Genomic DNA, 24,516 nt, shown 5'->3' on the forward strand with positions numbered 1-24,516 from the left:
CAGGTTCTTAGCCCTCGCGTTCTGATATGGCGGTAGAAACAAAGTTGGTACATCCGACTGTGCATCCTGAATTAACAGCACTTCTTGATCTTAGATGCATTCGACAAAGCTGTTCGTGCTGCCCTTTTCATCCCTATACCGCGTTTGCGTCTACGTAACACGTTCGCGTTCTCACCCCACGACTGGTTCTCCTCGGCGACTAATTTTGAAGGCGGGGACAGGGCTCGAACCTGTTCGTCAATCCCTGTTCTTGCCCCCCTTCTCGTCATAGGATTCCGATTTCAGAACACTGGTTTAACTATAGTACACACTACGGGGATGTTGGCTGTTGGATGGTGAGAGTGTGTACGAATATTCAACGCAGTCCCTAGCTAAGCTAGAATACTTAGTTAACTAAGCATTGAAGAGAAAGGCTTCTTCTGCGTTCTTTGTAGGCAGTTCGTTGTAGATATATCGAAGGCGCCAACAAAACTTTACGTGGAAACCAAGCGTCCTGCTTCCAAAAGCCGCGGGGTCGAAAGTAAGAGTCAAGAGAGATGTCTCCGAGATCCTGCTTGCTCCGGCCGCAGCGCCTTTACAATTCTCATCAAACCACGAGCAGCAGAGACCCGCACCAGACCACCTGAACGTGCCACCCCCGCCCCGCCCGCCGCGCCGCTTCTCCGTGCCGTATTGCTCATCGTCGCCGGGACCATGCTGGTGGTCATACTGATTATGACAAGGTGTCAGAGTGGCACAGCGCTGGGCGTGACTGTTGGAGCGCCCTGCTCGTCGTCACAGGCTGTAGGGGTGACAGCGTGCTCGTGGCCCGCCCAGGTAGTGGGAGCCTAAGACAGCCTTCTATGAGCTCGGATATCGATCCGAGGCTTCCCTTACTAAGGTCAGATAACAAGAACGTGTTGATGGATGCTCCTAAACCGCCTTGATTCCCAGCCTCGAAAAGGACTGTACTGACCGGGAGACTAAAGCATGTCAACATGGCGCTGTATCAAAGGTCACCGAGACAAGGTCATTTGTACCGCTCCCATCTGCTGCTCACTTCTGCAGCAAGAGGATCAGAAACATATAAGCTGCTGCACCCGTTCAAGGTCTTATCGCCCTCTAAACTCGTCCTATCCAGTTATCTCGCAGTTTGTAATTAGCCCCTACCGTTCGTAGCCCTGCGGTTGTTCATCGTCACCACTGAATACTACTGCGCCTACGCCAAGTCCAAATCTGGGCAATCCTTGGGGTTGGCGTAGAAGGTAGCGCCTAGCTTCTCGATCACGTTGCAGCGCTCCTCCATAGTGTAGGCGTTGAATAGCATGCCGGCGTTCTTCTCGCTAGCCGCTTCGACATCCCCGCTGAGGACCCATACACCGCCTCCAGCCGGCCATCCCGTAGCGATAAATTTCTCCTCTAGGGGTACTGCGTGTACCTCCCTGAAACTCCTAGCCCATGCATGCTCGCTCTCCCACCATCGGGCACCCAGCTGACGCACTAGAATATCAGATTCACTACATTAGCGTCACGAGTCTCTTATAGTAGGATTCTCGCAAGGGGGCGGGGGAGGGGCGCAGGTTTTCCTACTCTTATTGCAGTGCGCCTCTTCGTCTGCGGCCGTGTTGGGGTCTTTTGGATCGGGACGCAGCACAGGTTCAAACCGGCCGTAGCCCAAGAACTCAAGGTCGACGGTAGCAGCTCGCATAGTGTATACGCCGCCCTTGGTGGGCCAGCCAAACACTCTAGCGCCGGGTTTGGTGCCATATGACACCCTCTGGAGAGGCGGGTCGAAATACCCTCCTTCCTCTGGTGCGTAGTCGCACGATTTTCCGTCTGGAGCGACTGAGGTCGCCATGGCAGGCTGAAATCGGGGCTCGGGTTGGGGCTTCACGACAAGTCTGAGGAGTGCGGCCACTGCCACGACGACAATCGCTGTTTCGATAAGCATATCCCAAGAACACGGCCGGCGCAGCTCTCCGAGCGGATGGCGGGTGGAAGATAGGTCCAAGGAGGGGGCCCGGAGACGTAAGACCGGACGGCCGTGTGACCGTGTCGCTCTTTTATGGGCCGAGTGATGGGTCTACTTTCGTCGTATAGGAATTGGAACCCTGCGTGGTACCTTATTTGTAATCGGTCCCATAAATGATAAAGTAAGGTACATAGGTGGTAGGTACGGATGTACACTACTTACTGGGCCTCCTAAAACGGCCGATCCAGTTCCCCGCCAAGGCGGGGGACTGGGTTCAGCGACCTGTCCGAAATCTTCCAAACATTAACGTACATGATAAGCGAGTGACCCAGACAAGCGAATGACCCACTCTCCACTACCCTACAAACATTATCCTCAATTACAAAACAACAAAACTATCAACCAACTACAATTACATCAGAAACGGCTGAATCAGATGCTTCTGCAACCTCCTGGCAAGTGCGGGCATTATGACCAGGCTTGCCGCATACACCACAGCACCGAACCTTCGTACGACCCCCACCAGCACCACTACCATCCAGCTGTGTTTCTTGCATTGCCTCCCCACCTATAGCCCCCTGGCTTACCACCTCCTGTGCCTCCTGCACAGTAAGTGATCCTCCAAGCCGCACACGTGTTTTTTTGGCTCTCCGGCGCTTGCTTAGCGCCTCGTTAGCCTTGTGGAGCGAAGACACCTCTGCCTGAAGGAGGGCCACCTGGTGCATTATAGCCATCGTACCCTTGGTAAGCTGGTCTATAGCAGCTAACATTGAAGTCGGGGAGCTATTTTGATGGTTGGCAATGCGAGTCTTGATAAGCGTTGACTGTGACTCGGCTTCTCGAGGGTTGTGTGGTGTCTGGAAGACCCAAGATTGTGCAGTGCCCGGCCGTGAGATTGGGGGTGTTGGTGTACGAAGCTTGATATCTAGCTTCGAAAGCACCCTCTCTGGATCGTATGGCACAAGGCCAGCCCCTGTAAAACCGCCCTGTATATTCCTCTTGGTGATAGAGGCAAAGAAGGCCGTGCGAAAGGCATAAAGAAACTCGAGCTTGCTTATATGGTTGATATACGCGCGTACCAAGTCCTCGATCTGGCGACCGTACGCCTGCTTCAACGGCCCAAAGCAGCCAACATCAAGTGGCTGGAGGAGGTAGGAGGAATGTGGAGGCATGCAGAGCGTGATAATATTGTTCTGCTGGCAGTAGAGCTCGAACTCGGTCGAGTGGTGGCTTTCGTGGCCATCGAGGATCAACAACCGGTATTTGCCCTTTGTCCGAGGCGCTATATGGTAGTCGAAGTGCTTGATCCAATCAAGGCCTATTGTGTTGGTAGTCCAGCCGTTCTTGGTGGTTGCGATATGCTAGTCGGCCGGGAGGTTGCACTCGGTATACCAGTTGACGAGGTAGTATTGTGCGGCCAAGATGATGAACAGAGGGATAGCCCAGCCGAGAGCATTGACTCCCTGGATTACTGTTGCCCACTCGCGATTGCCAGGCTGGGCCAGCTTAGCCTTGCTCCGGCCATCTGAGGTCGTAACAACTATACCCGTAAAGATAATGCCCATTATAAACCCGGTCTCGTCAAAGTTATAGATATCGTCATCTACGATACTATACTTGGCCTTAGTGTTCTGCACAAGCCTAAACCACTCGCGAATAACATCTGGATCTTTGCATCTAGCCCTCTGGTAGTTGTATCTACATATATATTGCGTACGGAGCTCTGGCCGGCGTTTGACGAAGTTGTAAGCCCAGCGTTTGCCAATAGGGGGCGCGTCGTATTCGCACAGTAGTTGGTTGGCTATATCTTCCATACCATATAACCTAGGCGGGAATACACATGCAGATAGCTTATTGATATATTGAACTATCGCCTTCTCTTCTAGATCTGTGAGCTTGCGCGAGTTGGCTGGAAGATTGTATCGTGCAGGCTTGCCGGCGCGTCGGCGCCCTAGGGTCCTACGGTCAACCCCATAGATCTTAGCTGCGGCTCGTTCGCTTAGATTCTTGTCGTTTTGAAGAGCTTAGAGAGCCAAGATTATCTGGCCTTCTTTTGAAGTAGAGGGCATTTTGGATGGTAGAGGAAATTTTGTTGTTGAGTGCAAAGATATCGCGTCGTATAGGAAGTGGGTCATTCGCTTGCCTGGGTCACTCGCTTATCATGTACGTTAGCGACCTATCCGAAAAAATCGTATACCTCTATTTCTTAGCCGGCCCCATACAAAATTAGGTACACTTGCCTTTTAAGCACCGCGAAAGGGTTGCATATTAATCAATCGCCTTACATCTATCCTAACACATCCTAAACAATTGAAGAAAAGTAAGTTACCTATTCGTAATACCCTTCTAATACTATAGCTAGATTTTCCGGCAGTCCCAACGACGGCCCGAACTACCCGCCTTCCTCAAGACGGTCCGGGCCCTCTTGCCGACGGGCGTCTCCCTGTCCATTGCAGCGCCCGCCTCGTACTGGTACCTCAAGGGCTTCCCCATCGCGGAAATGGCCGAGGTCCTCGACTACATTGTCTACATGACGTACGATCTCCACGGCCAGTGGGACTACAACAACACTTGGGCCAACCCGGGCTGTCCCCTGGGCAACTAACTGCCTCCGCTCGCACATCAACCTGACCGAGACCGAGTATGCGCTCGCCATGATCACCAAGGCCGGCGTCCCCGCGAGCAAGATCGCTGTGGGCATCGCCGGCTACGGACGGAGCTTTGGCCTGGCAGACCCGGGTTGCACCGGGCCCCACTGTCTCTTCACGGGGCCGGAATCGACGGCCGAGCAAGGGCCCTGCACGGGCACCGCCGGCTACATCGCGCAGGCCGAGCTCGACTCCCTGGTGTCGGGGGGCGCCGCGGCGCCGTCAGGACGTGGTACGACAGCAGCAGCGACTCGGACATGATGACCTACGGCGGCGGCACGTGGGTGTCGCACATGAGCCACGCCACCAAGGCGTCGCGCATCAGCCGGTACGCCAGTTACGGCTTCGCCGGCTCGGTCGAGTGGGCCGTGGACCTGGCGTAGTTTGTCCTCGGCCAGGACGAGCACAGCCCTAGCTTGTCGGTCGCCCAGAAGGAGAGCGAGTTCAATGACGCGCTAGCGCTCAGCAACTATGATACGTCGCTGTTCGCCGACTACAACTTCACCGACCTGGCGACGAGGCTGGAGAGCTTCAGGGGCTGCAATGGCGCACAGCGGCGGGCCATCTACTCGGGCTGGCAGCAGTCGTGGAAGATCATGAACCTGATATACTCCGAGACGAAGAATGGCCTCGACCTCAACTCGGCGGCTGCGCTGGAGTACCTGGGTCCGCCGGCTGACAGCGGGTCCAAGAAATCCGCCTTTGAGAGGATCTTCAGGACTTATGCCACGATCCAGCCGGGCTATATCACCACCCCGTTCGACTGGCGGCTGCCGGTCCGGTGTGACGATCCAAGCAACCTATGTCCATGTGGTAAGCCCAGCAACACGGCCGCCTATACGATGCTCCCCGGGGAAGACCCGACTTTCAACGGGCGGCAGAGCATCAACTTCTGCCCGCTGTATTTCGCTTCACCGACGCTCGGCAGCGCGATGTAGTACGCCAACAAAGACGAGTGGCCGGCTGATATATACGCTGATGTGACCAAGTACTACCCCAATCAGGGCAGGACCTGGTACCACAAGCTGATGCATGTTGACTGGGCCACAGGTGCGTCGCCGCAAGGGGTGCCAACCGGCGTAGTCCACATCACGGCCGGCTGGGCCACGCAGTCGGATTACCCCGCCGACTACCTCTCGAGTTACTCGTCGTGGGCCAACCTCAAACCCACCAGCACTGCTCCCGCAGACCCGTCGCCCACCCCCAACCTGACGCCGCTGACGCGAGGTCGTATCGACTGCTTCAACGAGGCCGACTTTCCGGGCCACGCCGACATCCAGTCGGATTACCAGGATACGTTCTCGGTCGAGTTTAGCAGCCTCGACGACATCATCATTGGGCCAGGCGACGCGCCGATCCCGCTCTACCGCACGGACCGCTATAGCGTCAATTACGACTACCGCGTCGAGTGGGTTGCCGGGTATGTCACGACGGTCGAGAGGCAGAGCTTCCGTTTCCCGCTGGGTATATCGCAGAGCCTGATCACGGCTTACTTGCTTGTAAGGGAGGATTATACCAAGTGTAAGTTAGGCTTTCCTCTTTCCTATTTCATTTGTTTCTGCTATATATTCTTCGAGATTCGAATAAAGATACGCCACTGACGCTTCTTATCTATAGGCAATAACGGTGGTATCGGTGGCTCGTATCAGGTTGGCTGTTTGTTATATACCTTTAAGGGTGGGCGAGGTGATCAAGGCCGCTTCCGGATGCCAGTTGCGCCGTCACAGTATCCCCCCAGTAATTATAGTCACTATATGCCGGGGGAGAATGGCGGGATTGTTATCGATAATCTGAAGTAGTATTGATTGACCAGGATTGGAGATAGGTACAAATACCCTACTACATGTAGGTCAGGCGTTTAAATACTTCTATCATTTCAGTAGGGGTGGCTCTAGGGGCATTTTCGGCTCGGCTCGGCTCGAACGAAGTTTTAGGTTTAGAACACGAGTAAGGTCAGACTTCCGTAACTACCAACGTCGCTTTGGCGGAGTTCCTTCTTGCTTTCCCCACAATCAGGCGTGCGAGAAAACGGTTGGTTGAATCCCAGAAACCTGGAATCCTTTGCGAAAAAACCTGGGGTTAACCCTTATACACTAGGGTAGCGGCGATGGCGGGTCTAGGGGATGCACGGCAATTGACGCGGGGAAGGAATCCCTTTGGCCCCAAAGGCAGTGTGCTCGCGAATTCGACCATTCTGTCGCTAGTGGCAGGATAATATTACCTCAGCTGTGCTTCCACGGCGCTTCCATAGCAAAGCTGGCTCTCCGGCTTTGAGTCTTGGTCTTCGAGCATCGCCATTTTCCTCGGGAGAGAATGGTCGAGCGGAGGCATCCTGAGATTTTGCAGCCACATGGCACAAACAACCTACAGTCACATGACGTTCAAATAGCGTGTTACCATTTGCATTTATGCATTGTGACTGTGCCGCTGCGGTGCAAAACAAGTGAAGTTTTGAGTTTTCACTTTAACGCCCACTCAACTTTGTTTACTCAACAGACCAAATCCACAGAACCACAACTAAAGTTCATGCAAGCCTCCAAATGAACGATCAGCACCGTGAGGGACTTGAGTGGGATGATAGTGGTTGGGACCTTGTCCCCCGTTGGGCGCGGGAGCCTCGGCTTGAGGCCATCGCAGAACTGTGCCGGAGAGTCCTAGAGCTCGCCGCTGGGGATCACTGTCACGTCGCATTCTATGCCGAAGGTGCCTTCAACAAGCTTTACCTGGTCGAAAGCCGGCGGGGCAAGTCGTTGTTGCGGGTTTCGCTGCCCGTCGATCCACGACACAAAACGCACGGCGAGTGCGCAACGTTACACTGGATTCGCGAGATGACCACCGTGCCCGTCCCCAAGGTCATCGCATTCGACGACTGCCGAGACAATGAAATCGGCTTCGAGTGGATTCTCATGGAGTTGATGCCTGGCGTGTCGGCGTACAAGCGGTGGCGCAAGCTGTCGATGGCCGAGAAAACCCAGGTCGTCGAGCAGGTTGCAGAGTTTCAGAGCCAACTGTTCCGCCATGGCATTGAGGACGCCAATTTCCAGTCGATAGGCACACTCCGCTTCGGCGATGGGACTTCTCAACTCGGCCCCGGCAACCCGAAGCCGGGCCGACTGGTGTCCCGCTTTTTCTTCGGGGGAGACCGTTTCAATTACGACGTCCCTCGGGGGCCTTTCAGATCGAGCCACGACTGGCTGGGCACCCAGCTCGGCATTGTCCGAGAGGAGCAAAGTAGAATTCTAGAAACGGCAGAAGACGAGGAGGATCGAGCCGACGCCAAGGCAATCCTGCGGGGTGCCGAGAAGTTGGCCGCCCTTCTGCCCAAGATCTTCCCCCAGCTACAGAATAATCCGCTCGAACGCACTGTTCTCTGGCACGACGACCTCTCACTCGCCAACATCCTCATCGGCGAGAAAGACGCCAAGATCACGGCCATCATTGACTGGGAAGGCGTCTCATGCGAACCCCTCTGGGTCGCCGCCGAGATGCCCAAGTTCTTGCGCGGGCCCAGTCGGGAAGAGGAACCGCAAAGAGACCGTTATGGGGAGGCGAACGAGTACGATCAAGATGACGAGTTGGACAATGAAGGGAAAACCGGGCTCTATTGGATCCATCTGATGGAATACGACATGACCCAGTTGCGCAAGGTCTACGCCGCCAAGATGAGGGAACTTTGGCCGCGGTGGGAGGAGGAGGTCACGTACAGCTCCTTAAAGTCGGATCTCTACGAAGCTTTGCATCGGCTCAGCGACGGCTGGCAGGTGAAGCGCGTTGAGAAATGGGTTGATCTTGTCATAGAGGGCGGAGAATTTCCCCGCCTGAGCGATGTTTTAGCTCGACCCGCCGATGAAGCTAGAACAATTCCATAGCCTTGAGACGCCCTACAACACTAGCCCATGAAAAATCAGGAAGTGATGAAGTTTGCAGCCCTGGAATGCTTGTCTGCTGGCATGTGTAAATTACAGGGGTTGGATTCTCAAGTCGGCATCTTTTCGGCCCCTGTTATTCAACCATAATCGAACGTCAAACAAAGCCAAGCCGTTGGTGGCTCCACAGCCCCTGCGTCTCGGTCACCATAAGCGCCAGAAGACCATAGATGCCATTACATCGCCGCATCCTGCGGGCCCATCGTGTGAGTTCGATAGTTTGCTGCCTTGGAAAGTTCCGACGAAGGCCCCTAACACGTCGTCGCCAAGCAAGGCTGTCTAAATCTACTCCGGACTGAGATCCGTATGTACATAGTCCGTAACGTTGGGTGAGTTGAGACTTGAGAGTTCTATTCGAGAGATGTATAAGTAGAAGAATCAGCCGGATCTCAATCTTCAATTCTCAACTCATCTCAACATCCACTTCACATCACAAACTCCCTGGTGGATTCTGTCTGTCTGCACTTCCTTCTTTGCATCTTCGACCAGTCTCGTCCACCATGGCTCGCCAACTTTCTCTCGCGGCGGCGCTTCTCGCAACTCAGGTAGCTGCTCACGGTTATATCAATACCTTCACCCTAGACGGTGTCGACTACGAGGGCTTCAGCCGCTGGAACCCTTCTCCCGACCCCAACGCCATCGGCTGGAGCTTCAGCACCCCGGATGAGGGCCCGGAGCTGGACATTAGCTCCCCCAACTTCGTCTGCCGCCGCGACTCGGAGCCTTCCCGCAACTACGGCACGATCGCGGCCGGAGGCACTGCCTCGTTCTTCTGGACCTCGGACGACAAGGTCATCAACCCCAACGGGTGGGCAGAGTCGCATCGGGGACCGATCCTCACGTACATTGCGCCGTGCAACGGCGACTGCGCCAACGTCGACAAGACATCCCTGCGGTGGACCAAGATCGCCGAGTCCGGCCTGGTCTCGGGACCCGCCAACACGCAGGGCATCTGGGCCACCGACGTGATGCGCGAGAACGGCGGCATCAACTCGGCCACCATCCCCAAGTCGATTGCGCCGGGCAAGTACGTGATCCGCAACGAGATCATCGCACTGCACCGGGCCCACATCAACGAGCCGGAGTTCTACATGCAGTGCGGCAACATCGAAGTCACGGGGGACGGCACCGACGACTTGTCGGGCTCCGGGGTTCCGGCGACCGAGCTCTACAGCAGAAGCGATTCCCAGATGTTCGGCTTCTCGGTCTACGACAGCCGTGACAACGAATGGCCGATTCCCGGCCCGGCCCTTTATCAGTCGGTGCAGTCGCAGGAGTCGCAACAGTCGCAGCCCTCGCCGTCTAAGGAGTCGCAGCAGTCGCGGCCGTCGCCGTCGCAACAGTCGCAACGGGGCAGGCCGACTGGTGGTGCCTCGTGCCGAGGCGAATAAGAGGGAAGAGGAAAAGCAACTGGACTTGTCTTCCTCTCCATCATGTCATGGTAATTGATTGAGACGAACTTCTTTTCTGTGTAACATTCTGTATAATTTTAAATTGGACTTTGAAGCGGGTTGTGGTCGCATCCTAGACATGCATGGGCCAACTCTTACTGTACCATGTATATAAATAAGCAGAGCTCAATCATGGTCTTATTGCTGCGGCACGAATCGATGACCTCTCGCAACGTACATAGCCGAAACATCGACCCAGCCCGGCCAAGGACCGCCCCATCTCACGCCCGGGGTAAGCCGGACCTAACAGAGCAGAACCACGGGCAGACATAAGCCCACATCGCCTGCAACGTAACACACAAACACATGCATGATTTGTGGCATAAAGTCGGACGGTGTATGAACTTTTTACGTTTGCGATCCCAAAGGCGAGGGGCCACCTTCGGGGGCTGGTGCTCGGGCCCGATACCCCACATTTACGGACGTGTTCGGCCCAAGGCGGGTCGGCCTCCCCCGCTCCGGAGCTCCGCTCCGTAGTGGGCCCTCGATGATTTCCCATTCTGGGTATCCGTATCGGGAGCATCGGATAAGTAAGGGAATGGGATGGTCATTCTTTTGTGCAACCCCAAGTTAGAGAACCTGCAGCCTGAAGCTGCCCGATGACGCATTGGGCGTGGGGTTGTGGCCGGCAGGTCGGGTCCAACAGCTTTCTAACCTGCCGATCGGCTGACGTCGGAGATGGGCCGCTTCAGTGCAAGCCAATGGTCCGCTACACCTGACTGAATCATGTGCTAGATCCCTTGTAATACGTGTGCACTGCAATTAGCTTCTTTGGAATCAAGAAGCAGAAAGTAGGTGGCTATGAGAAGTCGCTGCAGCAAATCACTGCTTAAGAGAAATGGTTTGCCCACGAATTGAAAGACAATGGCAAGCCACCCTGGGCCTTCCTCGACCCTGTCCATCAGCTGGTTTTAAGCCTTGACGAGGTCACACAGTGAGACAAGTGTCGTAATCGCGCAGCTCGAGGGCGCGCCAGCGAGAATCCGCCTCAACCTTAATCCAATGTTCGCCGAGGATACCGTGTTTCTCTCGTCGTCGGTCATGGGAGGCATTGACAGTTGTCAACCACATACGATGATGCAACGCACTCCAGAACATTCCGCTTATCGCTCGACCGACTCATTAAGCAGCTTAGTTACGACTGGCGGTGTAAGCCTTGCATTTCCGCCAGAACCAGATGTGTGACCGCTACACGCCAATGGCTGGGGATCGGCTGCGCAGCTTGCGCTACGCTACGCGTGTCCTGCAGCGTGCCACACTTTCTGCGCTGACGTCATTTCTCGTCGAGCTTCTCGCTGAAGACATTCACATGCGACAATACACTTTCCATATTAACGCCATTCACCTGCCTTACTTAGCTCGCCATAATCATTGTTTTGACAAGGACATCGGCAAGAATCCCTTGAAATTCTTCAGCAATGCCAAGCAAGAAGCAGCTGCCTAGACGAGAAGAAGACCCCTTCCGCCGCATCAGGAACTGGGACGATGGCTTCTCTTCCGCGAGCAGCGCGCCGCCGCCGCCAGCACCTACACCGCCAGCCGAGGCATGGGAGCTGGGCAATTCGGGTCGGCCGTTGAGAAGGAACACAGGAAGGAGAGCTCTCTACCATTCCCCACCGCCGATTTCCGAAGACCATATGCGTCGCAGGAGAGATGCCAGTCCAATCCCCCGTCGCGCAGGACGGTCCCCTTCCCCTCCACCACGGCGCCGAGCGACATACTCCCCTCCTCGCTCGCCCTCGCCCCGACCCGGGCGACTAAACACCCGGTCAACCGCGCCGCTACCACGAACACGTACTTATTCCCATTCACAACCACCACGGCCGCGCGCCTATTCCCCACCTCCAGCGCGACGAGCACGCGCATATTCCCCATCGCCACCACGGCGAACACGCGCCTACTCCCCATCTCCACCGCCGCGCTATCGATCGCGACCATCCAGATACGACGACGGCAATGACAGAAACCCGCGCTCCCGTCCACGCTACACACCCTCGCCCTCACCACCACCCCGACCCCGCGCCCGCTCGCGCGACTGGGACGACCGTCCCTCCCGCAGGCGATACAGCAGCCCGTCCCCTACCCGCTCCTCTCCCCGCCATCGGGACCGCGCGCGCGAACGTATCCGACCTCGAGACCTCGACCCCTACGGGCCCTACCTCGACCGCGACCGAGCCCCGCCACGCAGCAGATCCACGCCAGCGAAAAGCTCGGCGCCCAAAGGCTTCGCGCCGCTCAAGAAGCCGCACTGGCGAGACGCAGCCGCGGCGGCGCTGCAGGCGGGCGGCATGGCGGCGGTGAGCCAGCTGAGGGCGCCGGGGGCATGGAAGGGCGAGAAGGCGGCGCGGGTGGCGACGGCCGCCTTAGCGGGTGCGGCGGGGCCGTTGTTGAATAAGCCGAAGAAGGAGGGTGGTAATAAGGCGGCCAAGGGAGGGGGTAGACCTAAGATGCCGAAGGTGCCGAATGGGCTGGTGCAGGAGCTGGGGGGCGCATTGGGGGGGTTTATTGTTGATCGTTGGGCTACTAGTGCCAAGGGAGGGGGGAGACGTTGATATTGGGGAGGGGACGGGGTCGGGGGAAGGTTGAAGAAGGGGAGTCTGTTAGACTGTTGGAGCCTATTGCGCTAACAATGGTTCGGGATGAGGGGAAGATTGCATCTTAAGGAAAGCGTTGCCTTTTGTCATTGTTTTGTTGCATTTAGCGTGGCGCAGGGAAGAGTATGCTAGATGATCTCCGGATTTGATACACGATACAGGCTGGGAAAAGGGACATGATATCATCACTGCTTTACTGCATTTTGGTGCATTTTTGGCAGCCAAAATATAAGAGTACGACGGGTCAACTATTTAGAAAAATGTCACTGATTCGAACCACCTCCCGGTTTAGTCAGTGCCAATGTCATCACCTGATCACTTGCCTTTCCAGATGGACGTGGCAAGTCAGAAGCTGCCAACCTATCACGCACATCTACTCTACCATATCACCAGCGAAGCTCCCGCCAAAAGAGATTTGTTCATTCCTTAGTAGCTATTTCCCAAAGCCATTGTGCGAGTGAAGACTTGGGCTCGTGGCCGGCACCTACCACGATTTCAGCTATCGCTCCACTATGGTCTTAGGCTGAGTCCCTCGGAAAAGGCTTTCTCTGTTCCTATCAGCTCCTACAAACCGCCCTACGCTAATGCCAACACCAATGCCAAACCAAGCTCCTAACGTTAAACTCCTTCGCGCCCGCGACTAATCCATACCTCCATATCATCTTACCCCCTTTATCGTCCCTACCCCGTCGGCAACAAATGTGACACATCTTCTCGTCTTCCAGTCCACCGGTCCCGACACTACCTAATCACCTTGGCCCGTGTGCCTGGGTTTGGCCGAGTTGGCCTCTCTGTGACTTCGCGGCCAATGCGTCGAACTTGGCGTGCAAGCTATTGTCCAAGGAGGGGGACGAGTCCCTTGAGGTACTCCTTTCACGACGGTGCTGTGATGCTCGCCGCCGCTTAGATGTTGGCATCCTTGGTTGTTGAAGTGCCTGTTGGCCAGCTGGTGTATGCGCGCACGTCCGATGACGAGGACAGGGAAGGCCTTTGCCCCGGCCGGTGGGAATCCCCTGTATGTGATGCGCCTGCCAGTTTTAGTCGTAGGTGCACTGTTGTCGGTGTACCTCCTTCCGGATCAGGGCATGGTGGAAAGCCAGTGGGTACGACAAGTTCAGGGAACTGAACTCGCCAAACGTCGCCTCTGGATCTGTGTGGTGTCGTGTGACGTCGTGGCGAGGGGGGTGGTGAAGTGATAAGCACCTTGTACTATACTTATATAGAAATATTCCGCGACTCGACCACAGTGGCGGCTTGTCTTGCGCAGTTCCCGCACCTCTCATCTCTCCCTTGCCCAAGGCATGAGATGAGGTCAAGGACTCCCCGAGATTTCAGGAGGCATCTGCTCTGCCTTGAGTTGTCCGAGCTGTTTGAGGGAGATAGCGTAAGAATCATCTCCCCAATATCGTGGACCCATCGCGAGGAGGGCGGGTGCGAAACTTTCTTTTGGAGGTTGCTCATTCTGTTTAGCCTGGCCGAGACCAGGAACTCAGGATCAAATGGTTGCAGCCCCTCCGGACAGAGGCCATCCCCGTGTCTATCCCCGCTCGCTCGTTGCGGTCGAGGGACCTGTACTTAATAAGAGATGTTCGTGTCGTCGATACTTCTTGGCTTCTCGATGCCCTCCTTTGGTATGGTCTTCGGAATGATGGGCCTCCGCGACAGGGCTTGCGATCTGGGCACAACCATGGAACTGTAACCTCGGGACGAGGAAAAGAGTCTGCCCAGGCCCGTTATGGCACTGGGCAAGCAAGATCTGTGTCGCCATGGCGTTGAACAAAGGGGCCACAATCTTCAGCGGCGGAGCCGGAGGAAGGATGTCCGCCAGACACGTGCGATCCGCTTGTAGCTAATACGGGGACCGTTGTGCCACCGTAATATTCTTTAAGTGCGGTGTCGTCTTCCCGGTTTCTTGGCGGGTCGGGAGGATAGGTCTGGTGGTGAACTTGGGTAAGAGTCTACAGTAGTAGCTACTAGTTGCTCCGATGGTTGGGTTACTTGGGTGTCGGCTTTGGCGGCCTGTTGCTTCTCCTCCTCTTTCAACTCCGGTGGTTGCCGGCGATGCAGGGCAAGCGTTTAAACTCCGAAGTTAACTATATATTAGTAGAAAATGAAAGGATAACTGGTATGGTCGGCAACTGAGACGGGGTGGTATGAGTAGAGTAGTCGAAGGCCTTCTTGACGACACACGATCCAGAACGTATCGGGTGTGACCTTCTGTAGAAATTCACAAACGGGTTCAACCCCCGGCCCAGAGTAGTGGACTGGACAATGCGTCGTGACCAGGGTGGTGAAGCTGTGCAGAGTCTCAGCCTCTGATGATAGGCTTTTCCGGATGGTTGTTGCGAGCGGTAGTAGAGCCCGGTGGAGGAGGAAGATGAGTTGGTGAGGAGGGTACAATCCGGGCTATGTAGTCGACCTACTCCTCGCGAGAGCAACACTCGACGAGCAAGCCTTTGTGCTGAAAACAGGGGCAGAGACCACAAGCTAGGGGCAGGTACCGGAGGTACCGGTACGGCAAGAACGGGGGCAGAAGACTGGGAAACAGGCTCTCCATGTACATAAGGAACCAAGGTTTCCAGAGTCTCAAACTCCTCAAGTAAGCAATACAACCTGTGCGACCCCCTAAGTTCAACACTTTGGTCCTAGAGAACGGGCGGCCGATGTTAGCGCTGGTGGTGGTAGAGTATCATACTAGGAGTCGTGGATATATACGCGAATTTGGGAGAGTAAAGAAGTAGCGTAACGTTTATGCAATCCCGAGTTGGACCCAGGCTTTTATATTCATGCCATATAGGACTCCTCATGGCATGGAATGGTTTGCTCATGAATTAAGACGATTGTTGTTGGCATAACGATGTCCAAGCATGGGATTGTGGCTCATTTTCACTGGTTCTGACTAAACCACCCGCATGTCCAGCAAACAGTATGACGACAGTATTATCAGTTGAGGTGTGTTAGACATGACTGCGGTGACAACACAGAGGTCTTGCTTGGCAAGCCTTCTACACCTGCGGGACAGAACAAGGAGAAACTTATCATAGCGCATGTATTGTCATCTGGATTGCCACAAACGAATTGGAAACCGCTGGTTGTTGCAAACCACTGCAGTGTCATCAGTTCAGTCGTCCCAAACCACGACATCCTTCGTAAACAATCTTCCAGCTGATTGCCTGACCTGACTCTTCCATACGACCCCCCGTTCACGGGCTGGAATCATACCCCTTCCCCAAAATACACGCATCATCCACCTCATCCGCACTCACCAGCTCCTCCGCCAACCCTTTCCTCCCCGCAAACCTCATCATTTCCCTCCTCCCGTCCGCCTCCCCCCAAGGCTTCCACCCCCTTTTTCTCAACCCACCCTCGGGATCCTCCATAAAGGCAAGGACATAATCCTGCATCCGCCTCGCCACCTCTCTCTGATACTCGGTGACCTTCTCCCTTTCCCCCAGCGTCTCAAACGTCCCAAACACCATGGGCACGTCGCTCGCGTGGTAGGCGCCCATCCAGCCCAGCGGCGTGACGCTGCTGAAATTGCCCGCGTACTCGTACCGGTAGGTGGTCAGCCCCAGCCCCAGCCCCAGCCCCTGCACGGCGGCGCGGGAGCGGGTGGTGTTACTGGCGAGGCACACAAAGATGGAGACCGTCTCGCCGTCGACGGCTGGTTGGTACGGGCCCTGGGTGACGTTGGAGGTCGGGTAGCGGGTGAGAGAGGACTGCTCGTTGGCTGTGGTCGATACCAGCGCTGGGATTCTCGGGATGAGGCCCTGTAGGTCGCGGAGGGTGTAGTTGAAGAAGACTGTTCGCTCGTCCGGGAGGGGTTTGAACAAGGGTAAGGGAGGGGTGTCAGGATCGTTGGCGGCGGTGCCGTTGTCGCGGTACTGGCCGATGAAGTTTTGGATGAGGGACATGGGCACCTGGCGCATGCACGCCAGCTCGGCCTGCGGGTCTGAGGGGAAGTCGCAGCCCAGATTGCGCGCGACGAAGGTGAAGTTGCTGTGGGTCGGGTCGGGCCAGCTGATGTTGACCATGGCGGTGCCCGACTGCAGGAAGAGGCCGGCCGCGAGCGGGTTGTCGTGGTAGGCGTGCGCGAGCATGTCGACGGCCACGCCGCCCGCCGAGTGGCCCCACAGCGTGATGCGGGACGGGTCGCCGCCGAAGGAGCCGATGTTGGCGTACACCCACTCGAGTGCCGCCCGCTGGTCGAGCAGGCCGACATTTTGCTCGTCCAGCCCCGCTGCCCAGGGGAAGCCGGCGATGTTGACGCGGTAGTTGGCCGCGACAAAAATGTGCCGCTGCGTGCGCTGCACCCAGGGAGTGGGTTGCTGATAGGGCACGTCGACGCCGCCCGTGACGAACGATCCGCCGGGGATGAAGAGCGCGACCGGCAGGTTGGAGTCGGCCGTGGCGTTCAGGGGCGCCCAGATGGCCAGGTACAGGCAGTCCTCGGACGACGTCTGTGCCATGGCGCCGGCTGTCGTGCTCTGTCCGTGCAGCCGGATGGAGAAGTTGGTGATGTTGGAGTTCCATACCGTCAGGTTCCTGGACATGTACTGCGGGCATGACGGTGGGAACCGGTAGGCGTACGAGTGCCGGAGCGACGGCGTGACGGGAACAGGGGGCAGCCATCGCCGCTTCCCCGATGGTGGCTCGGCATAGGGGATGCTGCGGAATTGGCGAACATCGGGAAACTCAGGGTCGATGAGCCCAGTGTAGACGCCGGTAATTGTCTTGACGGTAAGCTTTGCCCCGTTACTGGCATTGACTGCGTCGGCCAGGTTGGGAAGGAGAGCCGATAACAGAATAAACATGCGTGAGGACCACATTGCTGGGAATGAGTGCTAGAGTATACCTTAACTGATCATCGTGAGGTCCCTTCCCAGGTGGCCGGGAACATAGAACCCGAGATGGTAGAGATCTTCAAGTCTTAATATACCTATCGTGGCCATCCTTAGTCTTGCTCCTCCGTTCATCGCGACAGTGTCATGGGATCTCTGCGGTTCAGCAGCTGAGTGCTACACCCCAGATACTCTCCAATGTAACAGAACCAGAAGCCGAGTCATCACTTGCATCGGCCCAAACTGCACCATCACTTCTTGAAATGCGGGCACCTCTACAATTGGACAGACCATTGCAGATACGGAAGGAGGGTGCCCTCCGCAGTGAGACACAGTTAACAGCAATCTCATGCCGCTACAAGTTGCATGCACCTGGTGTTTTTCCAGACTTATCCCTGACTATGTGTGAAGTGTTTGCTGGAATCCAAGCAGATCCTGGGTTGCAGTGAGAAGTCAGCTGGAGTGGACATCCCACGGGTTATTCGCTCCCTAAGAGTAATGCATTGTCGTAAACACAAGGAAGGACCTTTCGTAACCCTCCTGCAATCTGCTTCTACGTTCATGGGAGAAGGGGAAATGAGAGACGTGAGTGAACTCCGCGTTAGCCACGAAGTAATAAGACGAGGGACACAGGGATTCTAGTCACGTCCTATTTCACTGATTCGATAGCTTGATATCAGGATGTCCGCCATAAACCAAGACATAGAAAACATTGACCACTCAGGACTCCTTGGCGCAATTGGTAGCGCGTTCGACTCCAGATCGAAAGGTTATCCGTTCAAGTCGGGTAGGGGTCAAATTTGAAACCAAATTCTTTTGCTGCTTACCTTTCTCCGCATTCTTTTTCACTACCCCTTTGGACGAAGGGACACGAGGCCTCAATGAACGCGAGAGAGCGCTGCACGATAGGCTTGGTGTCGGCAGAACAGAGTATGTACACAGATGTCAAGAGACCATTTTCTAGGAACCTACCTACCTATCTTAGGCATCCTGCCGGCCTTTCTGTTCCCTTGTTAGCGGGGCAGGAACCGTGAAAGCAAGATCAGGATCTCCGAAGACACCAGCGGTATAAGAACTTATGTGTTAGGAAGTATCACGTAGTACTTGAGTGTTTCCAACTCGTTCCCCACCATTGGATTCACTCGCAAAGATAAAAGCCCCTGACCTGCCATACTAACAGGCACCCTATTAACTCGTCTTGTCGTTCTGCTGCATTATTTGGATCTGGATTTAGAAGACTAGTACTAGTCCAGGAACACAAGGCTATCGAGGCTGTTAACAGCACTCCAATTATAACAAGGTCATCGGGATGCACTGAATTTATCAAGAGCGTTCATTTTGCTTGTGCCCGTTGGCAAGGCTCGTGGTGGCAAGGGGCGCCGGAGACGAACCAACAGATCCGGAATTCCAACGCTTTCTGGAAAAGCATCAGGCTCAGGCAAGCGTTGATTTTAGTGCTACTGAAAAGGTGCAACAGCTCTTTCCATGTTACTTAGAGTCATCAGTAGCCTCCATCCGTGTTACTCAGCAGTAGTCTCCTTCGCCTCTTCTAAATGCCACTTTCCGTCTTCCGTCGTAGCGTCGATGATTCCCTCTTCAATATCCAGACAGCCAGCCTTATGCCACGCCGTGTTAGAACATCATTAGCGGGTGTGTCATACTCGTACTATCTTGAGTCAGGAAGAGCTCACCTCATCAAGAAGACTGACCATTTTCTCGGCTTCCGGAACCGCCATTTCGGCCAAAGCTTTATTGACCTCCTCCAAGGAGCCACTCTCCAACGCTGCTCTTATCTTGGGGGAGAATTGCTCAAAGATCTCCCTTCCCCTTTTCTCCTTCTCGTCCTGGCTTCCGGCCGGTGGAACCCTGATCCGAATCGAACTGTCCTCGCTTACTGGGTATAATTGGACCTGCTCAACTTCCTTTTGCTTGGAGTCCCGCTTTGCCATAGACCGGATTTTATGGAACCTCTCAGCGAGGTCCTTTTGAAACTCCTCCCGAGCCCGGTGGCCCGGCGTTGTCATACCTTTGAAGAAGAGCGCAACACCTTCGCGTCCGAGTGTATGACAGTACTGTAACAGTAGAGCTTGGTGCGTATACTGCCAGGCCCGCTTCTCGTCATTTTGATCCAGCATTGCATAATAGGCTTCGATAAACAGCCCATCAATATTCGACTCCTTCTGGATAATTTCTGGGTGCGACTGCAGATAACCATGACTAGCGCGGTAGTCGGAGGCCGGGATCTGTGCAAACCATGTGGCCGCTAGAGATGGGCGAACCCTCTGCTCACCATCCCCAGAGCTTTCTGTGCCGACAGACTTCTCAAGCTTTGCTACGCCCAGGTCATGATTCGGGTTTAGCAGCTCCACTGTGGTCTCCTCTTTGGATGCCCCTCCTGGTTTGGTCTTATTGACGTGCGAACTGTCAAACCCAACGTGGTAGCTTTCGCTAGTGATCTTCTTGGAATCCTGTTGTTCAAGCGTCTCAAGCCTCCTGGCCAGTTCTGCCTGGAGGTCTTGAACCTTTTGAATATGCACGCCAAGCTCCTGAACAAACGCTTCGTAGCCTCGGTCGTTCTCCGTTTGCCGCTCCTGTATGGTTTTGTTCACTTCATCTAGAATGGTCGCAAGCAACTTTGAGTAAGTCGGAAGAGGCAGCAAGTCGCTGTCAAACACGCCTTCTGGTCGTGGCGGGGGACTATCTTCCGTGGGATTAGTGGACGCCAATTCCATCACAGCCTGGAATGCAATGTCAGCTGGGTTCAAGTTGCTGTCGACAGAGTCGGCATGCTGCGATTGCAGGGTGGATGTCAGGAAGCGGAGACGTTGCAACAGGGCATCATTGATGATACGCTCATGCTTGAGTGCCTGAACCTCCCGCTTCCGTTGCTCCCGCTCCATGTGTATCTGGTTCTGCTTTGCTCGAATGAATGACCGTTTATCGACATTTGGGTGGACCTCGATATCGGAGTCGTCGCTAAGCTCCAAGGCGTCCTAGCAAGTTTCATCTTCAGTTTAAACCAGCCATCTTCCAACACGGACCTTCTTAAAGAAGAACAAAAATAAAACATACCCATTTGCTATAGTCCACCATTTTGACGAGGCACTCGATGCTGAAAGATCGCGGCTGGAGAGCAGTTGGTGGGGTTGCTGGATGGAAAGTTGTGGAAGGTCGGGTGTTGGTTTGCCATTGCAGCGCGAGAATGGAAGAAAGAGGGGGAAGCTCATTACCTCCTTACATGGTTTCAGTCGGGATGACTAAGCTCATCGGGTATCTTCTATTGGACGCAGGCAGTTTAATGTTAACGGGTCGTCGATAGTCGATATTCCCGTCGTAAGGCGGGCAGTTTGAAACATAATCTCAAAAGTGGCCTGTGCACCAATGCACACACCCCCAGGACACCTTCCGTAGGTGGGTTGAATATCTAGGTAGGTACCGTAGGTACTAGTAGTTACATTATTACTGGGTAACTCGCTTCCGGCCGGGGCTGTTAAACCGGAAGACGCCCATCAGGCAGTTATAACTTGTCACACGCTTGACACGGGTCAGCCCATAGTGACAACCCCGAATCTCTGGTCTCGTTATCGACTAAGAAGGGCCGTTGTCGATGAAAGTGCACGGTCAGAGGGATTGATTGAAGTGGTGGGATCCTGTACACAGCACTCGACAGCACTCCGCATGAGAAGGACATCAAAAGACTCCAGAGACTTGTTTGTTCTCTGCCTTAGCTGTGCCGAGTCTTTGTGCGCACATGTGGCGCATTGAGAAGCCGCCCGACAATCTGTCTACTCAGTCCGTCTGATTCTACGGTTATTTCCGTCCAACGTCCGTTTGCGGCCCTGGGGTAGCCGTTCAGCCCACCAGGCCCTGGCAGCAATAATGGGTACAGGAAATCGATTCGGCTGCTAATTCTACTTTATCATCCTCTTCATCATCATCTTCTTCATCATCTTCATCATCTTTACATTCGTCTTCGTCTTTATTTTTATCTCTATCTTCCACTAGCTAGGTAAGTCGACCACCCCCCATTCCGCCCACTTTGTAAGTCCACACCGCTTTTTCAACCTAACCACTTCAACTTACCACAACTCACTCAATCTCTGGCCAAACGGCCTTTTTTTTTGGATCAAACTGATTGCCAGTTCAAGATGGCTTACTCAGAGCAAGATATACAAGATGCAGTTGAGCAATACCGTCTTGGGCGCCAGTTATTGCGAAGCATCTATAGTGAGTTCGGCATCCTACGCTCTACTCTTCGCGACCGCCTTCGTAGTACTCAGACCTATTCAACTGCGGCCGAACCGCAACAGATACTTAGCCGAGTATAAGAAGATCATCTTACGCGATAGGTCTTAGCCTAAGTCGCTCTAGGTGTCCTACTAACCTATACATAGATCCGGGAGTTCGCTAGCCGGGTTCTATAGGCCCAAGGAGCACCCGAAAAGACTATTAGGAAGAGCTGGATCAACCGGTTTATCTAAAGGAACCTGGTCCTCTATACCTAGCGAGGCCGTAAGATCGACTTAGCCTGTATTAATGGCGCTACTGACTCGGTTATCCGTAGCTGGTTCCCACTCCTAAAAATCCTAGCTATTAAGGATATCTTACTAGCTAACCGCTGAAACTTTGACGATTTCGGCCTTATAGAAGGTCAGGGTATTAACAGCTTAGTTGTTGGAAGTGCCTATATATATATATAATGCAATGGAAAGTCCCTAGTTCGTATATATAGACCTCCTTCTTAGAGTACGTCTCTACAATAGGGGTATTACTCCTACCAGCTGTGACGGTGGAACGCACCGACCATGATAATGATATCATTTGTATGTATAATGATTCATCATACCAAGTGATGATTCATTATGCATGTTCCATTACATCATGCATGCAAGCTCAGACCTACTCGCATCCTGTATTTAGACTTCTTCGCACCTTGCAGTCTTCGAGGATTCCTTTCCTCCTGCAAGTTCAATATTCTTGCAATGCAGTCAGTTTACCACCAGAGGCTTGACCCTGGCCTTGAACGACGGCCTTCGTGACACCAGCTGTTATTTTCAAGGGCAAGATGTGACGAAACCACAGGCAGTCCTGCCTCTGAAAGAGTTCGCCGGTCGAAGGTAACTGCTGGTCGGACTGTAGGTCTCGGTGAAGCCAAAAGGTTCACAACAATGCTAGTCGCAATGTCTGCACAATAGGTAGAGGCTATTGCTTGTAATTGCTCACTGAGGAAGCTAGCTACCTGAATGAGTGACAGAACGGTAGAACTATATATAGCTTCCTCTATGGTGCTTATTAATATGCTCCTGATGCTCCCGGTGCTCCTTGGGAGCGATGGGAGCAATAGGAGCAGATGGTGATCCCGTCCGGGGAATGCTCCACTTGAGAGCACCCAAGGTCTCTACCAGGTGCTTCCGTACGATTGGTCCGGGGCGCCCCGCGCTCCCGTTCCGCATGCATAGCTGGGCCCTGTTGGTTCAGTTCATGACATAAGAGTGTTCAATAATAGTGGTTTCCTATCGCCAAGGACGAACTAAAGGACTGGCTATTTACTACAACTGAAAAAGGCTGGGTAAATAGGGTGGTTGCGTTGGAATAGCTGCAACGGGTCTTTATCCCCTGGACCCAGCTGCAAGATCCTATCTAGAAGCATCTGTTGATGCTGGACGGCCACGATAGCCATATAAGTACTGAGTTTATATGGGAGTGCTTCAGCAACAATATCCAAATACTCTTTTTACTAGCCTATACCTCCCACGTCCTCCAGCCGTTGGATTTATCAGTGTTCTCCCCCCTAAAGCATACCTACCGCAAGCTCCTCAAGTTAACTAGCTGGTCGGAAACTATAGCATTAGGCAAGCAGTTGATGTTATAGTGCCTCGTCAAGGCTCGCAGGGAGGCAATTACAGCTTATAATATCAAAGCTGAGTGGAAGGCATCCGGGTTATGGCCTCTTAGTATAGCGAAACCACTAGTTAATAAGCCCTCTTTTGTTGGAAAATTCGAACCAGGCGCTTGGCAAAGACGATCCACTACTACTACCACAGACCCTGGCATCTAGGCTACCTAGCCAGACCATAACTATGGCTTAGGAGGTCGAATTCCAGACACCATATAAGAAAGTAGACCTTCGCGGTCACCTAACCAACCTGGCTATCCGGCGGCAAGATCTTTCTACACGACGGCTTTTATTCAGGAAGGTTGAGAAGGCATTTGACGAGAAGGACTTCCAATTGGCTCAATTGCAACAGGAAAACAAGACTCTGAAGGTTTAGTTAGAGGCAGCCCGGCCGTCGAGAAGAAAGAGGGTGGTCCCAGATCTGAACAAGTAGTTCGCTTCCATTGAACAGGTCCACCGAGCTCAAATTGAGGCTGGCCGTATTGAAGAGTCTGGCATTGAAGAGAGCAGGTCAGAAAGCCCCGAATCAGATGCTTCCTGTATTGTGGTGGTGGTGGGTTGAACAGACTGTAATAGATGGTGTTGAAGAAGATGGGTGGTTTAGACGCCAAGATGTCACGAGGGCCGTCGTTCAAGGCCAGGGTCAAGCCTCTGGTGGTAAACTGACTGCATTGCAAGAATATTGAACTTGCAGGAGGAAAGAAATCCTCGAGACTGCAAGGTAGGCTTTAAATACAGGATGCGAGTAGGTCTGAGCTTGCATGCATGATGTAATGGAACATGCATAATGAATCATCACTTGGTATGATGAATCATTATACATACAAATGATATCATCATCATGGTCGGTGCATTGCACCGTCACACAAGACTTACAAAGTGGGCGGAATGGGGGGTGGGCGGCATGGGGGGTAGTCGACTTATACAGCGCATGACAAGTCAGAACGTATGAAATCTGAACACTATTCTAATGCCTAGGCAATACGCTGTGCCTTCCAGTTTTCTAAGTATAGAATATTGAGTATTTAGTCTGCCTAACGGTTGATAGATGCCTGGCCCAACTTTAGTTGTTGTGGTCGGAGAACCGGTTTTCTTTTGCCCATTATTGCTGCCAGGGCGTGCCCTCCCACGATAAGACACCGATCTAGGATAGTAAAGACACAAATGGAGCACCCCCAAGACCAGGGGCTCAAAGATGAAGCTGCTCAT

The 24,516-nt window shown here is 54.0% G+C and overlaps 6 protein-coding genes and 1 non-coding gene across 7 annotated transcripts; 4 read left to right on the forward strand and 3 right to left on the reverse strand.

The window, feature by feature from the left end:
• Positions 1-1,198: 1,198 nt before the first annotated feature.
• Positions 1,199-1,837, reverse strand: B0T15DRAFT_398433 (uncharacterized protein; the record flags this gene model as incomplete). The annotated part of the gene is made up of 2 exons (XM_062864954.1): positions 1,199-1,479; positions 1,570-1,837. The coding sequence occupies 2 exons, from the start codon at positions 1,835-1,837 to the stop codon at positions 1,199-1,201; spliced, it is 549 nt and encodes a 182-aa protein (XP_062721063.1).
• A 2,717-nt stretch (positions 1,838-4,554) lies between these two features.
• B0T15DRAFT_397766 (uncharacterized protein) lies at positions 4,555-4,982 on the forward strand (the record flags this gene model as incomplete). The annotated part of the gene is made up of 2 exons (XM_062864921.1): positions 4,555-4,820; positions 4,844-4,982. Coding segments are annotated over 2 exons (405 nt in total), but the record flags the coding sequence as incomplete, so codon positions are not given.
• Positions 4,983-7,139: 2,157 nt separating this feature from the next.
• On the forward strand, positions 7,140-8,468 carry B0T15DRAFT_396011 (phosphotransferase enzyme family-domain-containing protein; the record flags this gene model as incomplete). Its single annotated transcript, XM_062864809.1, has 1 exon — positions 7,140-8,468. One exon carries the CDS (start codon positions 7,140-7,142, stop codon positions 8,466-8,468), a length of 1,329 nt encoding a protein of 442 aa, XP_062721065.1.
• Positions 8,469-8,992: 524 nt separating this feature from the next.
• Positions 8,993-9,916, forward strand: B0T15DRAFT_502414 (glycosyl hydrolase family 61-domain-containing protein; the record flags this gene model as incomplete). The annotated part of the gene is made up of 1 exon (XM_062867436.1): positions 8,993-9,916. Exon 1 carries the CDS (start codon positions 9,026-9,028, stop codon positions 9,914-9,916), a length of 891 nt encoding a protein of 296 aa, XP_062721066.1. The 5' UTR covers positions 8,993-9,025.
• A 5,857-nt stretch (positions 9,917-15,773) lies between these two features.
• B0T15DRAFT_574661 (Alpha/Beta hydrolase protein) lies at positions 15,774-17,562 on the reverse strand (the record flags this gene model as incomplete). Its single annotated transcript, XM_062870965.1, has 2 exons — positions 15,837-17,562; positions 15,774-15,794 (listed from the first exon to the last, which is right to left on the reverse strand). Exons 1-2 carry the CDS (start codon positions 17,397-17,399, stop codon positions 15,774-15,776), a joined length of 1,584 nt encoding a protein of 527 aa, XP_062721067.1. The 5' UTR covers positions 17,400-17,562.
• Positions 17,563-18,135: 573 nt separating this feature from the next.
• On the forward strand, positions 18,136-18,208 carry B0T15DRAFT_t115. The gene has a single exon. It is a non-coding gene; the product is annotated as a tRNA-Trp (tRNA).
• A 723-nt stretch (positions 18,209-18,931) lies between these two features.
• B0T15DRAFT_484938 (Cdc37 N terminal kinase binding-domain-containing protein) lies at positions 18,932-20,504 on the reverse strand (the record flags this gene model as incomplete). The annotated part of the gene is made up of 5 exons (XM_062866257.1): positions 18,932-19,027; positions 19,103-19,297; positions 19,331-19,654; positions 19,727-20,404; positions 20,484-20,504. 5 exons carry the CDS (start codon positions 20,502-20,504, stop codon positions 18,932-18,934), a joined length of 1,314 nt encoding a protein of 437 aa, XP_062721068.1.
• Positions 20,505-24,516: the final 4,012 nt, after the last annotated feature.

This window comes from Chaetomium strumarium (genome assembly GCF_033439665.1).
Source record: "Chaetomium strumarium strain CBS 333.67 chromosome Unknown B0T15scaffold_4, whole genome shotgun sequence".
Lineage (NCBI taxonomy): Eukaryota > Fungi > Ascomycota > Sordariomycetes > Sordariales > Chaetomiaceae > Chaetomium > Chaetomium strumarium.